This window comes from Wasmannia auropunctata, unplaced genomic scaffold, assembly GCF_000956235.1.
Source record: "Wasmannia auropunctata unplaced genomic scaffold, wasmannia.A_1.0 LD334294.1, whole genome shotgun sequence".
NCBI classification, from domain to species: Eukaryota; Metazoa; Arthropoda; class Insecta; order Hymenoptera; family Formicidae; genus Wasmannia; species Wasmannia auropunctata.
Window position 1 is genome coordinate 56,773 of NW_012028596.1, and position 22,167 is coordinate 78,939.

The window sequence follows — 22,167 nt, forward strand, 5'->3', positions numbered from 1 at the left end:
ACACGAAGGAAAAACGGGCTAAAAAGATGTACAAGTTGAGTACCTGCTGAAAACAAGCCGCAACTGTGATCGTGGGAGTTGTTTTCAGGATTTTTTCCGTTTTTATTACATGCACAAAAGGAGAGAAGAAAAACGGCCATTCAATGAAATTCATTTAGGATCCGAAAAAAAAGGAGTGATCGACATAAGAAATGTTAAAAGCAGGATTTATGTATCCGTGGAATTGAGAATCTATATAATGCGAGAATCAATTAAATCGACAATTGATCCGAGAATCCATGAATTCCATGTATCAAAAGATTCTATATTACATCATTAATCATTTTTTTAATATGCAACATACATCGCACATTCCGTGATATAAAATAATACTAAATACACAAGAGAATATAGTATATTTTCATTATCTAGATGCAAAGAACCACGGATTTATAAATTATTATATTTCAAAAAAGGAAGAAAAACTTAATGACTCTTGGCTTAAAAGTTGGAGATGGCATAACGAAAAAATATAAAATGTGCAATTGATATTGTCGAACCCGTCCAGCTAAGCGAGTCATTATTTTTTTTTAATATTCAACGAGAATCGAAACCTAGAGCTGCTCGTAACACGCTCATTCAAGTGATAATCAAAATTATTGATTACTGTGGTGGACCCAAAAGAGTAATCTTATTTTGAAATTAGAAAAAATGAAAAAATCAGAACATTAAAGTAAATTAAACAAAATTTGATAAAATTAGATCAATTTGTATATTGAGATTTAAATTATAAAAAGGTAAAATATAAATTGATATCGAACTAAAGATTACATATAATGGCCGGCGATTATGCATAATCATTGGTATTTAAATTTTTTGAGAATCAAACTTTTCATTTAAAGATTTGTGGATCCACCGTTGAGTCGCGAAATATTGCCGAAAAAAATGGGGGGGAAAAGCTCGTTTAAATTGCCCATCGGACTTGCGAAGGCTCACCGACAATCGTATAATAACGTAACAGGAAGCGATAACAGTTTTTTCATAATCAAACATCGAAAATTGATCTATCAAAGGATAACGTTAATCGCCTTTTCCCATGGTAGATCACAATTGTACATTTCTTGTATGATCTCTATCATTTCTCTTTATTGTGAGATATAATACTGATAATTATTATTGTCTTCTCTTACTATGATTTATAATAATTAATATATGCGATGATCGAGGCTGGATCATATAGAAAAAAAGATATAAATACAAATTTATATTTGAATTAAATTTAGCATTTAAATGTTTGTTACAAATGTTTAAATACTAAATTTATATTTGAATTAAATTTAGCATTTAACGTATTTATGAAGCTGTAAAAGCTTAGCAAAATTCAGAAAGTGAGTACTATGATTCCGTCTAGATTATAAAATACAGTTTCTCTTATTTATTTATTTCATAAGTCGACTTATTTTCGCTATTAAACATAATATTCCTTTTTTATGTAAATTTATACATGTATATCGTATGGACATATATATTTTTATACGGATCAGTGATCTTTACTTCGTGATTTTTTTAACACTGCCAGAAAATAAATGCAGTTATCAATGAGATAATGGGAATTGCAATGACTGGCAATATATGAAAATTATTTACTTCTCATGTCCTTGAGTGATCAATTAGTATCAATTATTAATATTAACTATTAAATTGGTATCAATTAACATTTTTAAACACCATTAACATATTAATGGTACTGATATTAATTAATTGATATCAATTGTTAGTTAATATTTTAATTATACATTCAAACAATTTTCATCAACGATATTTAAAAAAAAAATAGCAAAATGTTTTCACATTCAAATGTGATGTGATAAGAGTGGCGTATCAATACAACAGAAAAATATTCGAATATATTTAAGAAAATACCCGAGTTTTAGAAAAATGGAGAAAAATCGATTAGATTGTAAATTCAAATTTTATTTATCAGAGAATATATATATATATATATGTAAAGATATATATATGATATTGTATAAGTATACACAGGTACATGATACAAAAATTTACAATAGAATATATAAGATATGAAAAAATACCAAACACAAACACATGGTATAAAAATACAATAAAACAAATTTTATATATTATATCGCGGAGACAACTGTAAAAGGAGCGAAAGATCAACGAAGTTATTTGAGTAAAGAAGCTCTTTTTTTAATATTATTGCATAGTACTGCAGAATTGAAGCCGCAGTTGGAAAAACTGCACTTTCTTAAACTGTAAAATTTTTGTAGAGTGCATGTAGTTTTACAAGAAGAAATGTTTCACAGTTCTGAAAAACTATTCCTCCTGCATGTCTTGTTAATTCTACAATGGTTGCAAATCCAAATATCTTGCTCCTTGTCAGTGGTTCATCCGTCGATATTGATATCGCCGAGACATCACGCGTGAATTTGCGTAAATCATCGTTACTGTATCGAAGAATTATTGGCATCTCAAGATAGCAAACATTAATTTTTTTCGTTTTGTTTACTTTTACATAATTAATAATTAATTCGCGAGAACATGCGTAACATGATAATAATAAACAATTATTATTGTAATATAATAAGTAAAGTTACATGTACTAAATGACAAATCTGTAAAAACTATTTTATTCGGATCTGTTTTAAGCGTTGATATATTTGAAATACGTCCGAATAAATAACGTTTTTTATTTAATATATATACATGTATTTACTTATTATCATAATAATAATCCATTATTATGATGTAGACTAGATATGCTAAATAATAAATAAATTCCGATTTTACCGTAATAATAGGGAAAACACAACCGGATTGTGTTCACGAAATTTTTGATACACGCGTTTTCTACATAAATGTTTGTAAAATATACGTATTTTACATATATAATGATAATATATTCGCGTTGTAATTAAATTAAAGCGCGTGTTCTCGCGTGTTACAATTTAATCGATAACGATCTAAGGACAGAGAATCTAAGCGAGTAATGATTTATTGGAAAATTGTGCGGTGTGATTTAATATCTCTCATGTCTTTACAAAAGTTTCAGGATATCCTTTTTTTTATTTTTATACTGTACAATTTAATAATTAAAGTATAAAAATAATGAATTTATATAAAGATTTGTGGGTTATACAAATGAAGCATTTCATAAGAGACTTTAAAGTAATTGGAAAAATTTTTATTGCCGTTTAAATCATCTTAGAAATTACATAGAGGCTATTTTAAATTTTATTAAATTTATTTTAGATAAATTTTTTATACATTTTTAAAAGTCGTAATAAATTTATTTCTTAAAATTCTTCAACCTTTAGATATTAAAATTTTAATAAACGTTAACTGAATAATACTTGTGTGTAAATTAAATTTTAACATATAAATTTGTTCTCAAGGAATTGAGTTAGATTATATCTAGTTGTATAACATTTTTGGAAATTTAAGAAAAATAATAGAATGAAAAAATGCAGAAATTTTATTTGTATAATTTTGTAATACATTTATACGTGTATTATAAGAAATGACATTGGCGTTGTGTTTTCCATTTAGGATAAATATATATATCATTCAACTCGAGATTTTTACAATTTTCGAAGATCCGGAAGCTTTTGTGAGAGATTTAAGGAAAAATTGGGAATGTGAAATTTTTCGCATAAACATTAAAAATAACGATTGTGAGACTGACCAATGTATTTAGCGGGTAAAACTTTTTTTACGATGATATGTATGTATGTACAAATACATAAATATCTCTAAATGTGCGTGTGTGTATAGAGGTGAGATTATACGATTAATTTTTCATTTGTGCAAATATTAATCGCGAAACTGTAGGCTACGACATAAACGACACGACTGCTATAAAATTAATATATTATTATTAATATATTATGTCGATCAAGAAATTCATTCGTCTTTCTTACATAGGTCTTTATGAGTGAAAAGTCAATAATGAAATTAAATAGTAACGAGAGACCGTTAATAAAACAAAATACGAATGGACTTTTTGATCAAGAAAAATCTATATATATATATATATATTATATGATTATTATTAACGCGCGTTATGGTTATTATTATTATTACATATATATATACAGAGAACGCATTTGTATATATATGTATGTATAAAATAATTCCAATCATTGTGTATAATTAGGGATACCTATTACATATTGTGTACATTTATAGGGGATATTATTAATATTATCATTACATTATATCGCGCTCGGCGATAATCTCGTCGGTTCTGATCGGTTGGCCGGAAAGCATTATTCCTTTCGAATCTTGGCCGGAATGTTGTGCAACGGACGGGACGATCGGTCCTTTTTATATAATAAGAAAAGAAAATACGCCACCTTGTATCCATGTACAACTTTGTAATAAATCGGTTTATTTGTAAACGAGCTCCCATTCTCTTTCGAGTCCGTTAATTTGTATCTTCCTACGAGACTTTTCGAAATCTATTTTTAGCGTAGAAAGGATTCGCCGAAATTTGTATAGCTTGACAACATGAAATTTTGTAAATTTCTAATTCGTTGTTTTCTACAGCCAAAGATATCGAAACGAGCTGCGTCGGAAGGGGCCCTGGATTTTTTTATACGGATCTGATGGCGTTTTAGGGTCGATAACGTAACGACTGACGATCCAACGTATTTCTCTCGCTCGCCCAGAGATGTCGACACCGTCGACCGGCCTTCGTGCGTGGACATGACGCTTTCACGGTCACGAACTGGCTCCTCTTTCTTTCGTCGAGTGTCTAATTGTAAGATTGTTGAGAATAATTGAGAACTCATTAGGAACATGATTAATCGCGTACGACCCCGTCTCGTGACCTTCGACGTGACCGATACGTTGCTGACGACCAAATTCGCGGAGCACTACGTCGAGATCGGCTCCCAGCACGGCTTACTTGTCGAGCCAGGAAAATTGGCGCGAAGTTTCAAGAAGAACTTCGCGCAGCTTAGCAAGGAGCACCCGATATACGGCAAGTACACCGGATTGGGATGGAAGGACTGGTGGAGAACGATCGTGCATAATGTGTTTAGAGAACAGCACGCCTCCGTGTCGACGGACACGTTGGACAAGGTGATATTTGTGATAATTATGGCAATATTAATTATTTTTACTGTAAATATGTTATGGCAGTATTATTTTTTTTTGCATTTATTATATAGAATTTTTTGAATTTAATTATATAAGTAAAATCATTTTATAACAGAGCTAAAACTTTAACATTGAAATAAATTCTCCTGCTTAGTTTTTATCCTTTTGCTTATATTCTATTGATTCTGTTGATACTGTTATTTTATTATTGGATGCAAAGAGAACTTTGGATTTCATTTATCGTTCTCTTCTCTAGGTCGCTGACAGTCTCATAAGGTGCTACAGCACCAGCAGATGCTACCACAAGTATCCTGGTACCGTTGATCTACTCAACTCCTTGCGGGAGAAGAATATCGTTATGGGAGTCATCTCGAATTTTGATCAACGGTTAGAGTCAATTCTCAAAGATTTTCAAATTCGTCAGTATTTCGCCTTTGTTTTGACCTCGTACGACTTTGGAATGGAAAAGCCAAGCTTGCCAATATTCGAGGAGGCATTAAGATTGACGAGACATCTCCGAACGGAGGAAATATTACCTCAAGAAGCGATGCATATCGGCGATGGAGTGAATAACGATTATTTTGGAGCAAAAAGCGCCGGTTGGAATGCTTTATTGATAAAACATGACAGTGAGGTTGATGAGAGTAAAGTGCCAAGAGAAGATGTTTTTAAGAGTTTGAAAGAGCTTCAAAGACACTTTGACACACTGTTTAGAACGAATTATGTAACACAATGATAATTTATTATTCAAAGAATATTTTAGATTTATTTAGTGAAAATGATTTATATTTAATAGCGATTTCTGTGCGAAATAACTGTGTCAAAAATTAGTCTGATAACAAAAATGAATAATTAAATATGCAAATTGGATATTTTATTTTTTGTTTTTTTTTATATTTACATGTTTATATCGATTTATGCAATTTTTATTTCTTTTTTTATTATCGTATTCTATATATACGTGTTTGTATATATTTCAGAATGTTTAATGCATATTTCAAATTGTAACATACTGTGTATATTATGGGTTTATCAAACGAATTTATTGAATATTTAAAAATAGAAAAAAATATATATATTAAGAATTGAATATATATAAATTTATAATTCTTAAGTATACAAATTCAAAGATATTGAAATATTATTTATAAGTATAATAAAATTTTGCAAATTACCAATATAATCAGAATTTTCATTTCACTTTCTTTTACTTGATTATATCGAAAGTTCGGATTTGTAAAGAAGAATATAATGAGACACAGAGGAAATGGTGAAAATAAAAAATCTTCGAAACTTATTTGCAATTTAAAAATATCGCTATATATATTAAATAAAATTATGATCACTGTATCGATACGTTCGCATGATATCATGTATAATTCATAGCACTGAGGTAAAGACTGTAAGTCGTAAACAAATTTTCATGAACATCAAAAGGACCCGAAAGGTCCGTATCATCAGAATTGTACATACATACACTCCGGTGTGGATCGCGTGTGTCGAGAGTGTCGAAGCATTTGAGATGCCCTGTATGCATACATACACACACAGATTACATATGTACAGTCCGACTTTTAAGCGTAGGCGGAGAACGAGCGTAGGAGACCGAGCCGTTGGGGAAGGGGTGATGCGAGGAGGGCCGGGAGGTGGACGCGCGTGCAAGCGGCGGCGTCGCGCCGTCACACACTCGTCGGTGGTCCACGGCGGAGCGAGCTCGCGCGCGCGTCGTCCCAGCATCCCGATCCCGTGGAAGGTTAATGGGAGATGCACGATCGATAACGATCGCTCGACGGCGGTGATCTTCGTCGATGGACGCGTTGCCTAACCTCAAAGACAGCCCTGAATATTCACGTTGGTTTCGCGAATAGCGTGGGAAGTTGCGCCCGAGTGTCCGGACAGAGAGAGAGAGAAATTCTTACCTCGCGGGGATAAAAATGAGAGGAGTCGCGATATGGGGCCTGCTGTTGCTCGTGGGAAGCTGCGCCGTCCTGGCCGATCCCGAGGCCGAGCCATCGGAGGAGCTGTTCAGTCGGCTGCAGCTACCAAAAAATCGTAATGAGGACAAGTGTTACGACGAGAATGGCAGGCCGCAGGTTCGATTGTTTATGTTATTTATATGCGTACTGAATAAAAAAAGAACGTACACGCTTTATTATTGTGAGGATATTTTCAAGAAGGAAGAATATTATATTTATATAAGCTATATTTCATTGCATAGAACTGACATGAATGAAATGTATTTGACAGAAGTATTTCGCAATACGCTTTCATTTTTTTTTTTTTAATAAAAATGAAAGGACAAGTATCTAAAGATATAGATAGCGCACATTTTTTTCTATGCAATCATTTTTTCTATCAATATATTTCATATATATTTTTTGTATTATTTTGCTTATACAACGCGTGAATAATCTTTTTATATAATTTTTTAAATCTTTTATATAATTTTTAATTATTATGTAACACAACTTTACGTGATATTGTTTTTTAATATATTTATAATTTTTTTTTTAAGCAACTTATTATATTTGCCAGTCTTTTTGTGTGTTATTTTATTCTTTCAAATAAATTTTCGTACAAATATTCATTTTTGAATAAATAGCTATCGAGAACTTTTCGCATCATTAATTAAATCAGTGTCGTTCGATTGCTCCGGATTTCGGGAGGATGTTAAGGTTATCACGGGGTTACTCCAAGTTACTTGAACCCGGAGATAAATTGTGTGGGCCACGATATAAATGAACAAGATATCATTCGCAAAGAACCCGCGAGATATTAGAAATAGAATTCTTTTTTATATAGGTCACGATTATTTATTAGTTGAAAAAATTAGACCTCATTTCTTATATTAGTATTTTTATATATAATCTAATTTTATATATTAATTTGTTGGAATATCTTTACAATATAAATTTGATCGTATTATATCTATATAGTATATCTGTAAAATAAAAGAGAGACATTTTTAATAACAAATTTAATAATGAATTTATATTAAGGCGTTGATACATGAAAAAATATAAAATGATATACCGTATAGAGAACTTATTATAATATTTTAGAATTTAACAGAATGTATAGCAGAAAATAACTGTAGAGAATAATATTCTTCAAAAGTAAAATTAAATTAAATGTCAAGAGTAAATTAAGTAAACGTCACTCTAACGGGACGCTGGCGTGTTCTAGAGATGTATACCGCCGTTCGAAAACGCAGCTTTTAACGTGCTGATGGAGGCGACGAACACGTGCGGCGAGGAACGTCCGATCGAATTCTGCAAGCAGACGGGCGTGCAAAAGAAGTCGTGCGAAATTTGCCGTCGCGGCGACCACTCGGCCGTCTTCCTCACCGATCACGATAATAACGACAATGCTACCTGGTGGCAATCGGACACCATGTACGAAGAGTACCCCAACCAGGTCAATCTCACCCTCCCTCTAGGTGCGTTCTTGTAATATGTCCGGAATATCCTGTAGAAAGATCTCTGTACACTAGGAGACGTTCGGTCTCTCCTCTGCTGTCTCTCTTTTTCTCTGTGTTTCTCTCTTTCTCTTTCTTTCACTTTTTCGCTCGTATACTACAGTTTTTCGCTCCCTCTTTCATTCATCCTACTTCCTTATCTGTGAGGATGTATGCGCGATGAGATAAATCATACAGTGTATAGAGGATGACGGAGAAATCAAAGAAGAGCTTGCTTTATAGAAGCGAATTTATTATGAATTTATTCTCGTATTCCTAACAATTGATTTAGAATCTATTTTGGGAGTTGGAATATTTTAACTCAAAAATCAAAATCCTTCAGTTCATTCATATATACAATTTGTCAAATTTCTCACAGGTGTGTTTGAGAACGTTCTCAGATTTATTATTTAATTGTTTTTAATTAAATGTCACACTACGCTATTTAATTACTTCATTGGTAATTTAATAATTCGATTAATTTTTATTTATAATGTCCTATAATACTCTAATTTTGCGTGTTTAGGAAAGACATTTGACATAACATACGTCAGAGTGCTGTTCGAGTCGCCCCGGCCGGAAAGCTGGGGTATCTATAAGCGGAAGAACGAGAAGTCACCGTGGGAGCCTTATCAATTTTATTCAGCGACATGCCGGGACACGTATAAGCTGCCCGAATCCAAAGAAACCATTCGCGGTGACGACACTCGCGTGCTATGCACCTCGGAATTCTCTGACATTTCTCCGCTCACCAAAGGCACCGTTGCCTTTTCGACTTTGGAGGGCCGGCCTTCCGCCTATTACTTTGAAACCAACCCCGAACTTCAGGCAATTAGCAATTAAAAATTATTCTTTCTTATATAAGAAAAACTCAAAGATTTTTATTTTATTTTATTTGTAATGCATATTCATTTTTGAGTTTATTTTAAAAATTGAATGAAACTTCTTTAAATGCAAGAAAAACTCGATGAAATAATTTTAATTCTATTTGTAATACATAATCATTTTGGAGTTTACTTTAAAAATTGAGTGAAACTTCTTTAAGTGCAAAATTAAAAGTTTTTATAGATTTTATCTATATTTATCATAACGGGTGATTTTTAATAGATGCAATTTGTTTTATAGGAATGGGTGCAAGCGAGAGATTTGAGGATCACTCTGGACAAGTTGAATACATTTGGTGATGAAGTTTTCGGCGACGCGCAAGTGTTGAAATCTTACTACTATGCGATAGCTGATGTAGCGGTCGGTGCGAGATGCGCCTGCAACGGCCACGCCGGAGAATGCGTAAACAGTACCAGCGTGGAGGGCAAAACTCGCAGAGTCTGCCGGTAATAAGTCTTATCTCTTAGCAATAACTTTTAGCGTATACACATACGCATACTTTGTCATTTGATATATTTGGAAATATAGACTGTGATGAAATATTTTATTTCCGAAAGAGAAAGATATTTTAAAAAATAAAATTATTATGTTCTATAATTAAGTTAAATAAAAATAAATTCATTAACAAAATTTATTAATAAAATTAAATTTGAATCTTTAAACTATCACATATAATAATCCCCTTGCGACTTTGTCATCTTTGATAAAATTATAAGTAATGCTACAATAAAGTTAAACCTACTAAACTTATTTGCAGATGCGAGCACAACACCGCTGGTCCAGATTGCAACGAGTGCCTACCTTTTTACAATGACGCTCCTTGGGGCCGTGCCACAACTACCGATGCACACGAATGCAAACGTGAGTGTAAACATTAGATATATTTTTTAATACAATTTTAAGAGCAATCATTAATGTACAACAGATTTTCCATATCAAATTCTTAATCTGGAAAATCGCTAAATAAATATTAACAATTATATAATAACTATATAATAAAGTATAAAACTATATTATAACTAATAATAAAGTTATTGAAATTAATGATTTTATTAGTTTAAATTTTAGCAAACGATTTAATTTAAAATACATAAAATAAATCTAATTTTAAATATTACTATTCAGTTAAAAGGATAATGAAAAGAAGTATTATTTTGAAATCCTTATACAACTTCATTTATTATTCTTTTCCTCATTATTCTTTATTTTTAAGTTTAATGTAATTAAATATAATTATTTTTAATTAGTTAAGTGGTTGCCGTGTTAATTTAATTTGAATCGAAAAAAAGAAATATGCAAAATAAAACCATAGTCGTGTAGAGAATTCCATAACTCTGTTGCACAAAATATTGCAGGATATGTAATATTATCCATAACGGAATTAATTATGAGAAACCATAATTGATCATGTAAAAAATTTTTTTATTTTTAATGTTTTTAATATTTAATATCGTAGAATTCTATTTGCAAATAACTTTTTTCTGAAATAACTGCATTTACGTTATGAAAAACTGCATCGTCGGTTTGGTCTTTTTCTGCATAACGTAGCACAACGTATCCAATGGGGAACACGGTGCGCGTTACAAAGACCATAAGCGACTGCACCTTTGCCGGTATTACCTGATACCAGCTTTGCCTTTTACGTTCATCTCCCGCTCTCCTAAGTGGGGATGCATGGCTTGTGGGGAAGGTACACGGCCGTTCAATGCACTTTTGTCTGCATTCGGTGTACCATACCGCGATACCGCGATAAAGGACACATCTGTCCACTGATTTAAAAAAATCCTCGAAATCCCGTATGATAAAAAACCTAATAAAAAATAGATTTTCGACGAATATCTGGAGAGCAATTTGAGCTAATCATGAAATCTAAAGTGACAGTGATCTGAGATGTGTGTAACGATTGATGTAGCAATTCGATAGTTATGAAGCATAATTAAAATTAAAACCACATAATTATATGATTAAAGTCGTAATCAAGTTCTAATAATATAAAAAATAATAAAATGAATTGAGTTATAATGTGTCGACCACTGTGAATGTTCTCATCGGAAAAATGAAATTGATCGCGTTGTTAATAATAGCGGATTGCATATTGCTGTGCACGTCATGGAATGAAATACGTCCTTGGTATTCAAAATCCAGTAATTATTTATATTATTTATAAAATTATGCATAATTACAATACATACGATCCCAATTAAATAACATTTTAAATGCAATTTGTATGTATATCTTCGTAAATTTTTAAATTTTAATATCTTCAAATTATATGACTAATATAATTATTAAATTCATTATTTATTTAATGGAACTTCTCAACTTCTTTCTGCATTATTTTTTTCTAACGTTATACGATAAATTTTAAAATTTAATGTTTAAATATTAAAGCATTTTTATGAGGAGGGCATATTTGGTGTTTTTTTTTATGCATTTAAAATTCCGCAATTATTAATCCATTAATTCGATCATCTATTACTTCTTTCAGCTTGCAACTGCAATGGATACTCGGACAGGTGTTACTTCGACAAGGAACTGTATAAGCTGACGGGTCACGGAGGTCATTGCTTGGATTGCCGAGCGAATCGCGATGGTGCCAATTGCGAACGGTGTCGCGAAAATTATTATCAGCGGCCCGAGGATAACTATTGCGTCGCGTGTAACTGCAATGAGATTGGTAATAACGCTATAATAATTACTAAATAATATAAATTATAATAATTGCGATCGTAGATTTGATATAAGAGATTTCGGATTTAAATTAACATCACGAAATTTTTCCCAATATAAATAGATTAGTTCAATTCGATATTAAACTCTCTCTTATGACAGTGTATAACAAATTAAAATATCATAAATTGCAGGATCGAGAAGCTTGCAGTGCAATAGCGAGGGTAAATGCCAATGTAAACCTGGCGTAACGGGGGACAAGTGTAATCGTTGCGCGGCCAATTTCTACAATTTTGGTTCGCAGGGCTGCACTTCCTGCGAATGCAACTTGTCGGGATCGGTGGGCAACGTTCCCAATTGCGATTCTATCTCGGGAGTTTGCTCCTGTAAGGAGAACGTCGAGGGAAAACGCTGCAGAGAGTTAGTTTTGCTATGCTATTCAACCAAACCATATTTTCTTTGGAAAAGAATATTAAAAAAGAATATTAAATTAAACTTATTAGAGATTTACACTTTAATGTATTACTAAAAAATAGTTGAGATATTATCTGTGCTAGATTACATACATATTATTCTCTACACATTCTTTTTTTAACGATGTTCCAATAACGATTCTTTGATCAGTTTGAAATCATTTTTCTGTTATCGCGAATCTGGTTTTTGTTAGTTAAACTCTGTTGACTTCGTTCTATTTTCCAAAGTCGAATAGCCGAAATTAATCCGAATGCCGAAATTAACTAGGTGCCGTCCAGGTTTCTTCAATCTGGCGGAGGACAACGAGTTCGGCTGCACTCCCTGTTTCTGTTACGGTCATTCCTCGGTCTGTCGACCGGCGACCGGTTACTCGAAGCTGCTCATCGAGAGTATGTTCGTGCGAGGACACGAGCGCTGGTCCGCGTCCGTGGCCGGTAATCCGACTCAGTTGCACTACGACGCACCGACGCAGACGATCTCGGCTACCGCGCACGATCGTGATAACGCGTACTTCCTTGCGTCCGATAAATTTCTGGGAGATCAGCGAGCGTCGTACAATCAGTATTTATCGTTCATACTGAGGATAGGGGAAACTGGTCCGGCTCCAACGGCGCGCGATGTAATTTTAGAGGGTGGTAACGGCGAGCAGATCACGCAGCCGATCTTTGGCCAGAACAACCATTTGCCGACCGTTATGGTAAGTAATTATTTTCACCTCATTTTCTCGTAGTATTATTAAATTAACGTGATTATCTTTGCAGTCTCAAGAATACCGATTTAAATTGCACGAGAAAGATAAGTACGGCTGGCAACCACAATTATCTTCTCGCACCTTCATATCAATTCTGTCGAACTTGACCGCCATAAAGATTCGCGGGACTTACACTCATCAAGGGCGGGGATTTTTGGACGACGTGAAATTGGAGACGGCTCATCGCGGCGTAGCCGGCGAGCCGGCCGATTGGGTGGAGCACTGCCAGTGCCCTCACGGCTACGTCGGTCAGTTTTGCGAGTCGTGCGCGCCCGGATTCCACCACGATCCGCCCAACGGCGGTCCCTTCGCCCTTTGTGTTCCTTGCAACTGCAATGGGCATGCCGATATTTGCGAGGCTGAGACTGGTAATTGAATTTTATTAGGTTTAAAAAAAAAAGAGAGAAACAAGTAAAACTGAATTGCAGAGATAAAACAATTATTTCTCATTTAATTTGGTCTAATTTTTTAGAATTATAATCTTCTAGAGGACGTGAAATTTGAGACAGATTTACGTCTTGTCGAATTATGTATCTAATTATTTTTGAAAAAGTGATAAATTCACATAAATGAATAGACATTCTAAAGTATTTTTCGAAATGTTCAATAATATTTCGAATACAATGTTTTCTTTCTATATTCTAGGGCAATGTATCTGTCAGCATAATACTGCAGGAAGCAATTGCGAGTTATGTAGTAGGGGATACTATGGTTATCCACTGAAAGGAACTCCGGACGATTGCAAAGCATGCCCTTGTCCCGATAACGGGCCTTGCATTCTTCTGGGCAACAATCCGGATCCCATCTGCTCCGAATGTCCTATCGGCAGGACTGGTAAGCATATACATGGTTTTTACAAATACATTCTTTAAATACTTTAACTTTTAAAATAATTAAAAAAAAATAATTCGATAAATAAATATTCCTTATGCTGTTCCTCCTTTTTCTATTTTTTTTTAAATTAAAAGTCATATGAAATAAACGTTCTTGTGCAGGACCGAGATGTGAAACATGTTCCGACGGTTACTATGGGAATCCTGAAAGAGGTCTCGCTTGCCGCCCTTGCGATTGCAACAACAATATCGATCTAAATGCAGTTAGAAATTGTAACCACGAAACGGGGGAATGTCTCAAATGCGTCAATAATACAGCAGGCTTTCACTGTGAGGAATGTCTATCTGGTAAATATAAAGTAAAAACTATTAACTTTTAGAAAGAACTATTATATATATTTTTCTAGATCTCTGTAATATATGATATGTGTGTTCAATTATATTTTATATTATTATGTTTTATATATTAGGATATTATGGAGATGCATTGTCGGATCGCAAGGAAGACGGATGTAAGTTGTGCCAGTGTTATCCACCGGGCACTTTGGAACTTGAAGACGGAAGAGTTGCGCCTTGCGATCAATTAACGGGAAATTGCGCCTGCAAGCCGCATGTCATGGGCCACAATTGCGACAAGTGCGAGGAAGGCTACTTTCACATTATGAGCGGAGAGGTAAAGTCCCCTGAATTAAAATTAAAGAATAGAGGCGATTTTAACGACAACAGATGTAACGATTTGTTAAACAATTTAATTAATGTGTTGTTTGTCTTATATAAAAAAAAATTGTGTTGCAGGGTTGCACGCCTTGTAACTGCGATCTTGAAGGCTCTTATAATCGCACTTGTGACCCGATAACAGGACAATGTCAGTGCCGACTTGGAATAACGGGTCAACATTGCGACGCCTGCGAGCCTTATCAGTATGGATTCAGCCGCGAGGGCTGCAAGCCGTGCGATTGCGACAGTATTGGCTCCCAGGATTTGCAATGTGACGCAAACGGACAATGTCCTGTAAGTGTCTATGAAAAATTAAATAGTTTGTATAAATAAATTGCAACGAAACGGGTGATTATTAAGATTTAAATTATGTTTGCTCAGTTACTTGTGATATAAATCAAACCAGTCATAAACTTACATACAAATTTTATTACATTATTTTGGGGGGGGGGGGATTTTTAATTTCTTTTTGGACAATAAATGTGCTTTGTATCTTTTACTTAATATTTTTGACGATTGTTGGCAGTGCTTGACAAACGTTGAAGGCAGGCGTTGTGATCGCTGCAAGGAGAACAAGCACAATCGTCAGCACGGCTGCGTCGACTGTCCCGATTGTTACAACCTTGTACAGTCGGCAGTCAATGAACACCGACAACGTTTGGCTGAGCTTGAGGACACTCTCTATAAAATCAACAGCAGTCCCACCGTCATCAAGGACTCGGATTTCGAGGAGGAGCTCAACAACGTTCAGGATAGAGTAAAAGAGTTACTGATTATTGCCAAGCAAGGATCCGGCAGTAAGTATTATTATCATTGTTATCACATCTAAAACCATCTATTTGAATTAAAAGTTAAATAATAATTATGTCTAACGAAAGTTAATAATGAAAAGATCTTCAAAAATCTCATTAAAACTATTATAGTGGAAATAATAAACATCTGATATTGTGATTTTGCTTCTAATATTATAAGTAAAAGGTTAATTTATCCTTGTCAGGTGAAAATAAAACGTTAGTGGAACAGCTAGATGAGTTGCGTGAGCAATTAAATACGATTGACAAGATCTATCAGACCGTGGACGTGACGGCGAATGATGCACGCGATATAACTGAAGAAGGTTTAACCATTATCAATGAGGCAGAGAAAGTCTTGGATAAAATCTATGATCAGCTAACGGTAAATGAAATGTTGCTTCTTTATAATAATTCCGAATATTGTACATCGTAAAATTTCAAATTTAGAAATGCATTATTTGGCACCATAATATACTTGTTAACATATATAAACGAAGTTTCTTTTCTCTTTCTTCTCTTTATTTCGAAAAATTCGATTACAATTTCACGAATAACTTTTATTTTAAGTTATTAAGTTATAGATTAGTTATTTAACGACAAATTAATTTTACGATGAATTAAATTACAGGATGCAGAGGATTACTTGGGTACGGATGGAGCGAGCGCTTTAACTTCGGCGAAATTGCGCGCTGAGCAAGTGGGCCAGCAGAATCAGCAGATGACGTCGATCGCACAGGAGGCACGTGTACTCGCCGAAGCGTATGTATTTTGCATTGTAAATATATGTAAATTTTGGACGGCTTTCATTTAAAAAAAAAATTAATTTTTTCTAGAGTTAATTCTAACTTCGATTTTGTTGTTTGTATTAACAATGAAGTTGTTCTCTAACCTAAAGATTTTTTTAAAAGGAAAAAATAACTATTTATAAATTATTATTAAATAAACTTCTAATTAGTTTTATCAAGAAGTTTTTGAGAATTGTATTGTTATAGGGTCATATAATATTCATTCAATATTGAGATTCTTTTTTTTTTTTGTTTAGAAATACCAACGAAGCCAAGAAGCTTTATATGTTGGCGGAGCAAGCGCGAAACACAACACTGGAGGCTTATAATCTCGCAAAACAAACGATAGCGAAATATTCCAATATAACGTGAGTAACACTTTCCTTTTTTTTTTCTATATAATTTTACTTTTTAATACTTGCGATCTTCTGATATAATCACCATATCTAGAGTGTAAAAAAAGGGATCTTCTTCTGTGTGCAGGGATGAAATAAGGGATCTGGAGAACAAGCTGGCACAATTGGAGGATCGTATGGACGAAGTGAAAAATCTCACTGCCATCGCAGCTACTAAATCCTCAGCTGTTTCGCAGGAAGCGTTAGATTTGCTGATCCTCGATTTATCGCTTCCTCCAGTCGATATCGAGCAATTGCGACAGCAAACGGAAAGCGTTAGCAGTGTGGTAATTATGTCATATAAATATATAGTTAAAAAATTATATGACATGAATTCGCGTAAAAAAAACTATACCAACTAATATAAGAAACAGTATAAAGACTAATGTTAATACAAAATCTAAATAATCTATGTGTTATGAAACAGAGCTTACAGATAAAAGAGCAGGCGCAACTCTTATTGGAGCAAAACGAGAATCTTATCAGAGAAATGGCTGAGAAAGTTGAAAGGAGCGAAGAACTTTTAGACAAAGCTCAAGATCAACAAGCCTCGACAGCCGAATTGTTAGCTGAATTGGATAAAGCCAATGAGACGGCAAATGACGCTGTTAAACGTGGCGATCAGACACTGAAAGAAGCTCAGGAAACCTTGCAGAAATTAGGAGGTGAGTTCTGTGAAAAAAAGAATTTGAAAAAAGAATTTTTTCATTCTATGAAATTTGAGAAACGAAGAAATTCACAAATTTATTCTTTTCTTCCTTTAATATGATTAATATGATTGATGATAAAATTTCTTCCTTTAATATGATTTTTGCACTGTATTAGAATTTGATGCTGAGGTACAACGTGAACGTGTTAAGGCTCAGAGTGCTTTGAAGGACATCGAGCAAATTGAAGAATTGATCAACGACGCTAATACGCAAGCCAGAGAGACGGAGAGAGTGCTACATTCATCGGAAGGTAACGCTAAAAACGCACGCGAAATTGTGCAAAACGCTCAGGTAAGAATATTAAAATTAATTAATATAAAAAGTGCTAAATTATTACATAAAGTTATTACATTTTTCTAGCTTAACTGAAATAGTATACTTTAATATATCTTTTGTTTTTATCTTTTTATATTTATTTACTGATATTTATGTTTATTCTTATACACTTGTCTATTATTATATCATATGTACTTTATTTCATAGTGCATAGTATATTATTTATTATAATAACATTACATCATTACATTTTATTTGTTATTACAGACTTATGCGGATAGAGCAAGTACTAGTGCAAACGATATTAGAGTGGAAGCGAATAAAACTAAAATCGAAGCTGTACGGCTCGGAAACGAAGCCGAAAAGTTGCACCTTCGAGTTGACACCACGGATTCGATGATCCGACAGTATGAAATTCAGACGACCAAGGACGCCAATATTACCGCCGAGGTAAAAATTTAATTTATTAAATTAGATTGAGGAAAAAAGACAAGAGATAAAATATTATTAATTAATCGGGCTATAGCTATCTTTTCTAATTTAATTACTTTTCATTTAAGGATGTTCTGGCTATATAATTTCATATTTCAGTAACTTTTGTCTGGGACTTTATAGCCAGAACATCCTTAAGACTGAGGCAATTTTAAATATTTAAAATTAATGTTTTTAGGCAAACTATAAAGTTGGCCAGGCGAAAACCAACGTGACTCTGGCGTCGCAGCAAGTTGATAAAGCTTTATTCGAAGTTGCCGCGATCATCAGAGAGCTCGAGAATCTACCAGAAATCGGTAAATTTCCAAATTCCTTTACGCGATTATTTGACTTTTAAATTTCAAATTCTAACGTTTCTAACACGTACAGAAATTTATTTCTAAGTTATGCGTTCTATATTCATAAATGTTGACTGTTAAGTGTATATTATTGGTTATTGTTAGTAAAATCCAATTCGATAATTTTTTACGCAAAGAATTTAGAAACTTTAATTTTGCAATTTAGACGACGCAGATTTGAATCGCTTAGAAGAACGTCTGGTTGCTGCTGAGAAAGAAATTAAAGCCGCAAATCTGGATCAGCGAATTCGCACATTGACGGACGCGAAGAATCTGCAATCGCAGTGGGTTAAAAATTACGAAGATGAGGTCAGTAGATTGCGAATCGAAGTGGAAAATATCGATGATATTCGAAATGCTTTGCCAACTGATTGTTATCAGCGTCTCCGTCTGGAGCCTTGAAAGAGTCTTGAGTTTGCATTATCTTACGTCTTATTCATTTTTGTGTCATTTCTTAGAAGTATATTATAAACTATACATTTTAAGTCCTGTGTATCCTTAGTTAAGGCTCGAGGATTTTAAAATCTTTTTAGGTCGAGGATCTTTTTCAGATCACTAAAACTATTTTGTTAAAGAAAGAATATTAGAATTTTATAGTACGGTAATATTATTTGAAAATCCAGATTAGTCTTTTGATTTTCCAGCAGTAAGTAAATCTCTTAAATAATAGGATAAAAATGACCAAGTTTTTAAAGAAATCTACTTAATAATTTTAAACAATAATGCTGAACTTACGTAGAGATTTTTAAATGATAAAAATTTTGTGATTCAAGGATACGATTTAGAAATTATTGAATAGACTTTTGATAACATATTTTTTTCGAAGAAATAAACTTTTTATAATTCCAAATGCCAAGCTTCTTAAATAATCTACGTAATGATTGAAAAAGCACTTTGCATGTTAGGATAGGAACAAATTTTGTGCATAGATGCGTGGTGCACACAGTGGCAATAATAAATATTTCATACCAAAGATTTTTTTATAGTTTATACGTTTTCGGATTTATCACCATTTATCATTCAATTTGCATTTCTTCTCTATTATATATTTGTTATAACAACTACTAATCATGTATAAATATGTATATAGATCTGTATACATCCGTAACATGTAACTGCCATGTCAATGCATGTGTTAGTGCATTATTTGCAATGATTTAGAATTTAAGAAAACGATTATGTTAATTTTAGAAGTGTTCTTCGGCCTTTACAAAATAGTGGAACAATGAGAAAGAGAGTACTTAACGTGAATAATCAAAATAGTATAATAAAGCTATTTCTGGAATGATATGAGGAGACAATATAATCGATATATAAGTTAAAATCTGTTTTTGTAAGTGCCAAGAGATTTTCCTTGTGTCTTGATCTATTGTTAATGCCATCGCTTATGAAACGATGGCGTTAGCAACGGGGATTAAGACATGAAGAAAACGTGTAAATCTCTTTAGCACTTTTAAAGAGAATACCCTATGAAAGTGAAAGCCTTAAGAGCATAATCCGTTTTTACATTAAAATAAGAATAAAATAAAAGAAAGATCTATTTTCTCCTGTAATATTCGTTGAAAGACATTGAATGAAATATATTATATATATATAATATATAAAATATATTATATATGAAATATATATATATATATATATATATAGAATAATGATCATCATGTAGCATTTAATTATCATCCATATCGTTGAATTTTGAAATTTCCTAATCACGCAGACTAGTTCACGTATGGATTATATTTTTATAATAAGCAAGATAGATAAGCTAAGAGAGCATTTTTTATATGAGAACATTCTACAAATTGTAATGTTTGAGGACAATAAATATCTCGAAAGTAATTACAAGGACTGATGTTATCTCATTGAATGCATGTTGTATAAAAGAATAAGAGTACTTATTAAGCGGTTAACATTCATTCGTTCTTTCATCGTTTAACTTATTGGAAAGAAAGTTATTACAAAAAAGTAATTGTTAGAAGTAATGTTGTATTTTCTCACCAGATGGCTAATGCGTTTCAGTAGGGAGAAACTTCAAATCGCGTACATGCATGCGCCGTTGTGACAGTGATGACAGCTGTTCAAGGCGTCCCAGCTGATTGTATTGTAAGCCGTGATCTCTAAGCATCACATAGGGTTGATACGATCGCTTTCACGGATGTCGTTCGTTATCCTTGTTCAATACTCGAACAAGAAGGATAACGAACGACATCTACGTCAGGGGTTGCATGGACAAATGCGCCCTTCAGTCAGCGTATAGAAATTATTCGTAGAAATCGTACAAGTATTTACATCCCCTTTAAGATCGAGAAAGAGAGAGAGAGAGAGAAATGGAGGAGAAACAGATGTATTTTCGCTGTTTGATGTTATTTTATTTCCGAAAAGGGAAAAGCGCGTTGAAAACGAAAGAGAAAATATGTAGCGTGTACGGGCGCGATGCCGTGACCGAGCGTGTGTGTCAAAGGTGGTTTAAGAAGTTTCGTGGCGGTGTAACGATAATCAAGGACAAGCACCGGCGCGATCGGCGATCGACCGTCACCGATGACGACGAAATGAGATCGTTAATCGCGAATCGGTACACGACGCGGGAGATCGCCAAGATAGTCAAGATACGGCACGGAACCGTCATCGACCGTCTGTACAAGCTGGGATATGTGAATCGTTTGGATGTTTGGGTACCGAAGAAGTTAAGCGACAAACATTTGATCGACCGCATTTCCGTTTGCGAATTGTTACTCCGACACAATCAATGTTACCCATTTTTGAAACGACTCATAACGAGCGGTGAAAAATGGATTAGCTATTATAAGAAGAAGAACACCGCGAGCGAACAAGCCAGAGAAGAGTCGTTGACTTCAAAAAGGCCTAGGCTTAATTGGGAGAAGTTTATGCTGTATATTTGGTGGGACTGGAAGGGTGTCGTGTATTACGATCTCCTTCCGGAACAAACGAAGAACACACGGCTTGATGCGGACAAGTACTGCGCCCAATTAGACAAACTGGAGAAAGCTATTGCGGAAAAACGGCCAGAATTGAGCGGTGCGGATGGAAATGAAAAGGTTTTGTTCCATCATTCCTTTAGGCCTCACACTTGCTTAACCACTCGGAAGAAATTATTGCGACTCGGCTGGGACATTGGACCGCACCCAGCACATTCACCGGATATTAATCCTTCAGACTATCATCTGTTCCGTTCCTTGCAAGGCTTCCTTAATGGTGAGACGTTCACTTCTTTGGAGGACTGCAAGAGTCAACTTCAACAATTCTTCGTCGAGAAAACACCCGAGTTCTACGAGCAAGGAATTATGGAGTTGCCTGAAAGATGGCAAAAGATTGCAGAAAACAATGGCGATTATATCCCTATTCCTAATGAAGCTGTGCGTGATGATACTGACGATACTGATGATTAAAGCTGTTTGTAAGTACAAATAAATTTGCTCCAATTTTAAGCTAAAAATACGCCATTACTTTCCTTTCAACTCAATAAATA

General features: G+C 33.8%; 2 protein-coding genes across 3 annotated transcripts; both read left to right on the forward strand.

Moving 5' to 3' along the window:
* The first annotated feature begins 4,683 nt into the window (after window positions 1-4,683).
* Window positions 4,684-6,111, forward strand: LOC105458824 (rhythmically expressed gene 2 protein-like). The gene is made up of 2 exons (XM_011704388.1): window positions 4,684-5,085; window positions 5,360-6,111. Exons 1-2 carry the CDS (start codon window positions 4,801-4,803, stop codon window positions 5,837-5,839), a joined length of 765 nt encoding a protein of 254 aa, XP_011702690.1. The 5' UTR covers window positions 4,684-4,800; the 3' UTR covers window positions 5,840-6,111.
* A 679-nt stretch (window positions 6,112-6,790) lies between these two features.
* On the forward strand, window positions 6,791-20,752 carry LOC105458826 (laminin subunit gamma-1). 2 transcript variants are annotated; one of them, XM_011704392.1, is made up of 24 exons: window positions 6,791-7,196; window positions 8,290-8,542; window positions 9,087-9,388; window positions 9,686-9,891; window positions 10,203-10,306; window positions 11,934-12,122; window positions 12,310-12,535; window positions 12,857-13,286; window positions 13,351-13,708; window positions 13,986-14,174; window positions 14,336-14,521; window positions 14,644-14,846; window positions 14,969-15,184; window positions 15,417-15,687; window positions 15,888-16,066; window positions 16,313-16,443; window positions 16,727-16,837; window positions 16,953-17,151; window positions 17,292-17,529; window positions 17,690-17,865; window positions 18,118-18,300; window positions 18,521-18,638; window positions 18,847-18,989; window positions 20,682-20,752. In XM_011704392.1, the coding sequence occupies exons 1-24, from the start codon at window positions 7,038-7,040 to the stop codon at window positions 20,700-20,702; spliced, it is 4,791 nt and encodes a 1,596-aa protein (XP_011702694.1). In that variant the 5' UTR covers window positions 6,791-7,037; the 3' UTR covers window positions 20,703-20,752. The 2 variants fall into 2 exon arrangements, with proteins under 2 accessions (XP_011702694.1, XP_011702693.1); XM_011704391.1 differs by lacking the exon at window positions 20,682-20,752 and having other exon boundaries at window positions 18,847-19,261.
* Window positions 20,753-22,167: the final 1,415 nt, after the last annotated feature.

Coding starts and splice junctions, on each gene's coding strand:
- LOC105458824 (XM_011704388.1), top strand. CDS start 4,801: ATGATTAATCGCGTACGACCCCGTCTCGTGACCTTCGACGTGACCGAT. Junction 5,086..5,359: donor CGACGGACACGTTGGACAAG/GTGATATTTGTG, acceptor TCTCTTCTCTAG/GTCGCTGACAGTCTCATAAG.
- LOC105458826 (XM_011704391.1), top strand. CDS start 7,038: ATGAGAGGAGTCGCGATATGGGGCCTGCTGTTGCTCGTGGGAAGCTGC. Junction 12,536..12,856: donor GAGGGAAAACGCTGCAGAGA/GTTAGTTTTGCT, acceptor GAAATTAACTAG/GTGCCGTCCAGGTTTCTTCA. Junction 18,301..18,520: donor ACGCCAATATTACCGCCGAG/GTAAAAATTTAA, acceptor TAATGTTTTTAG/GCAAACTATAAAGTTGGCCA.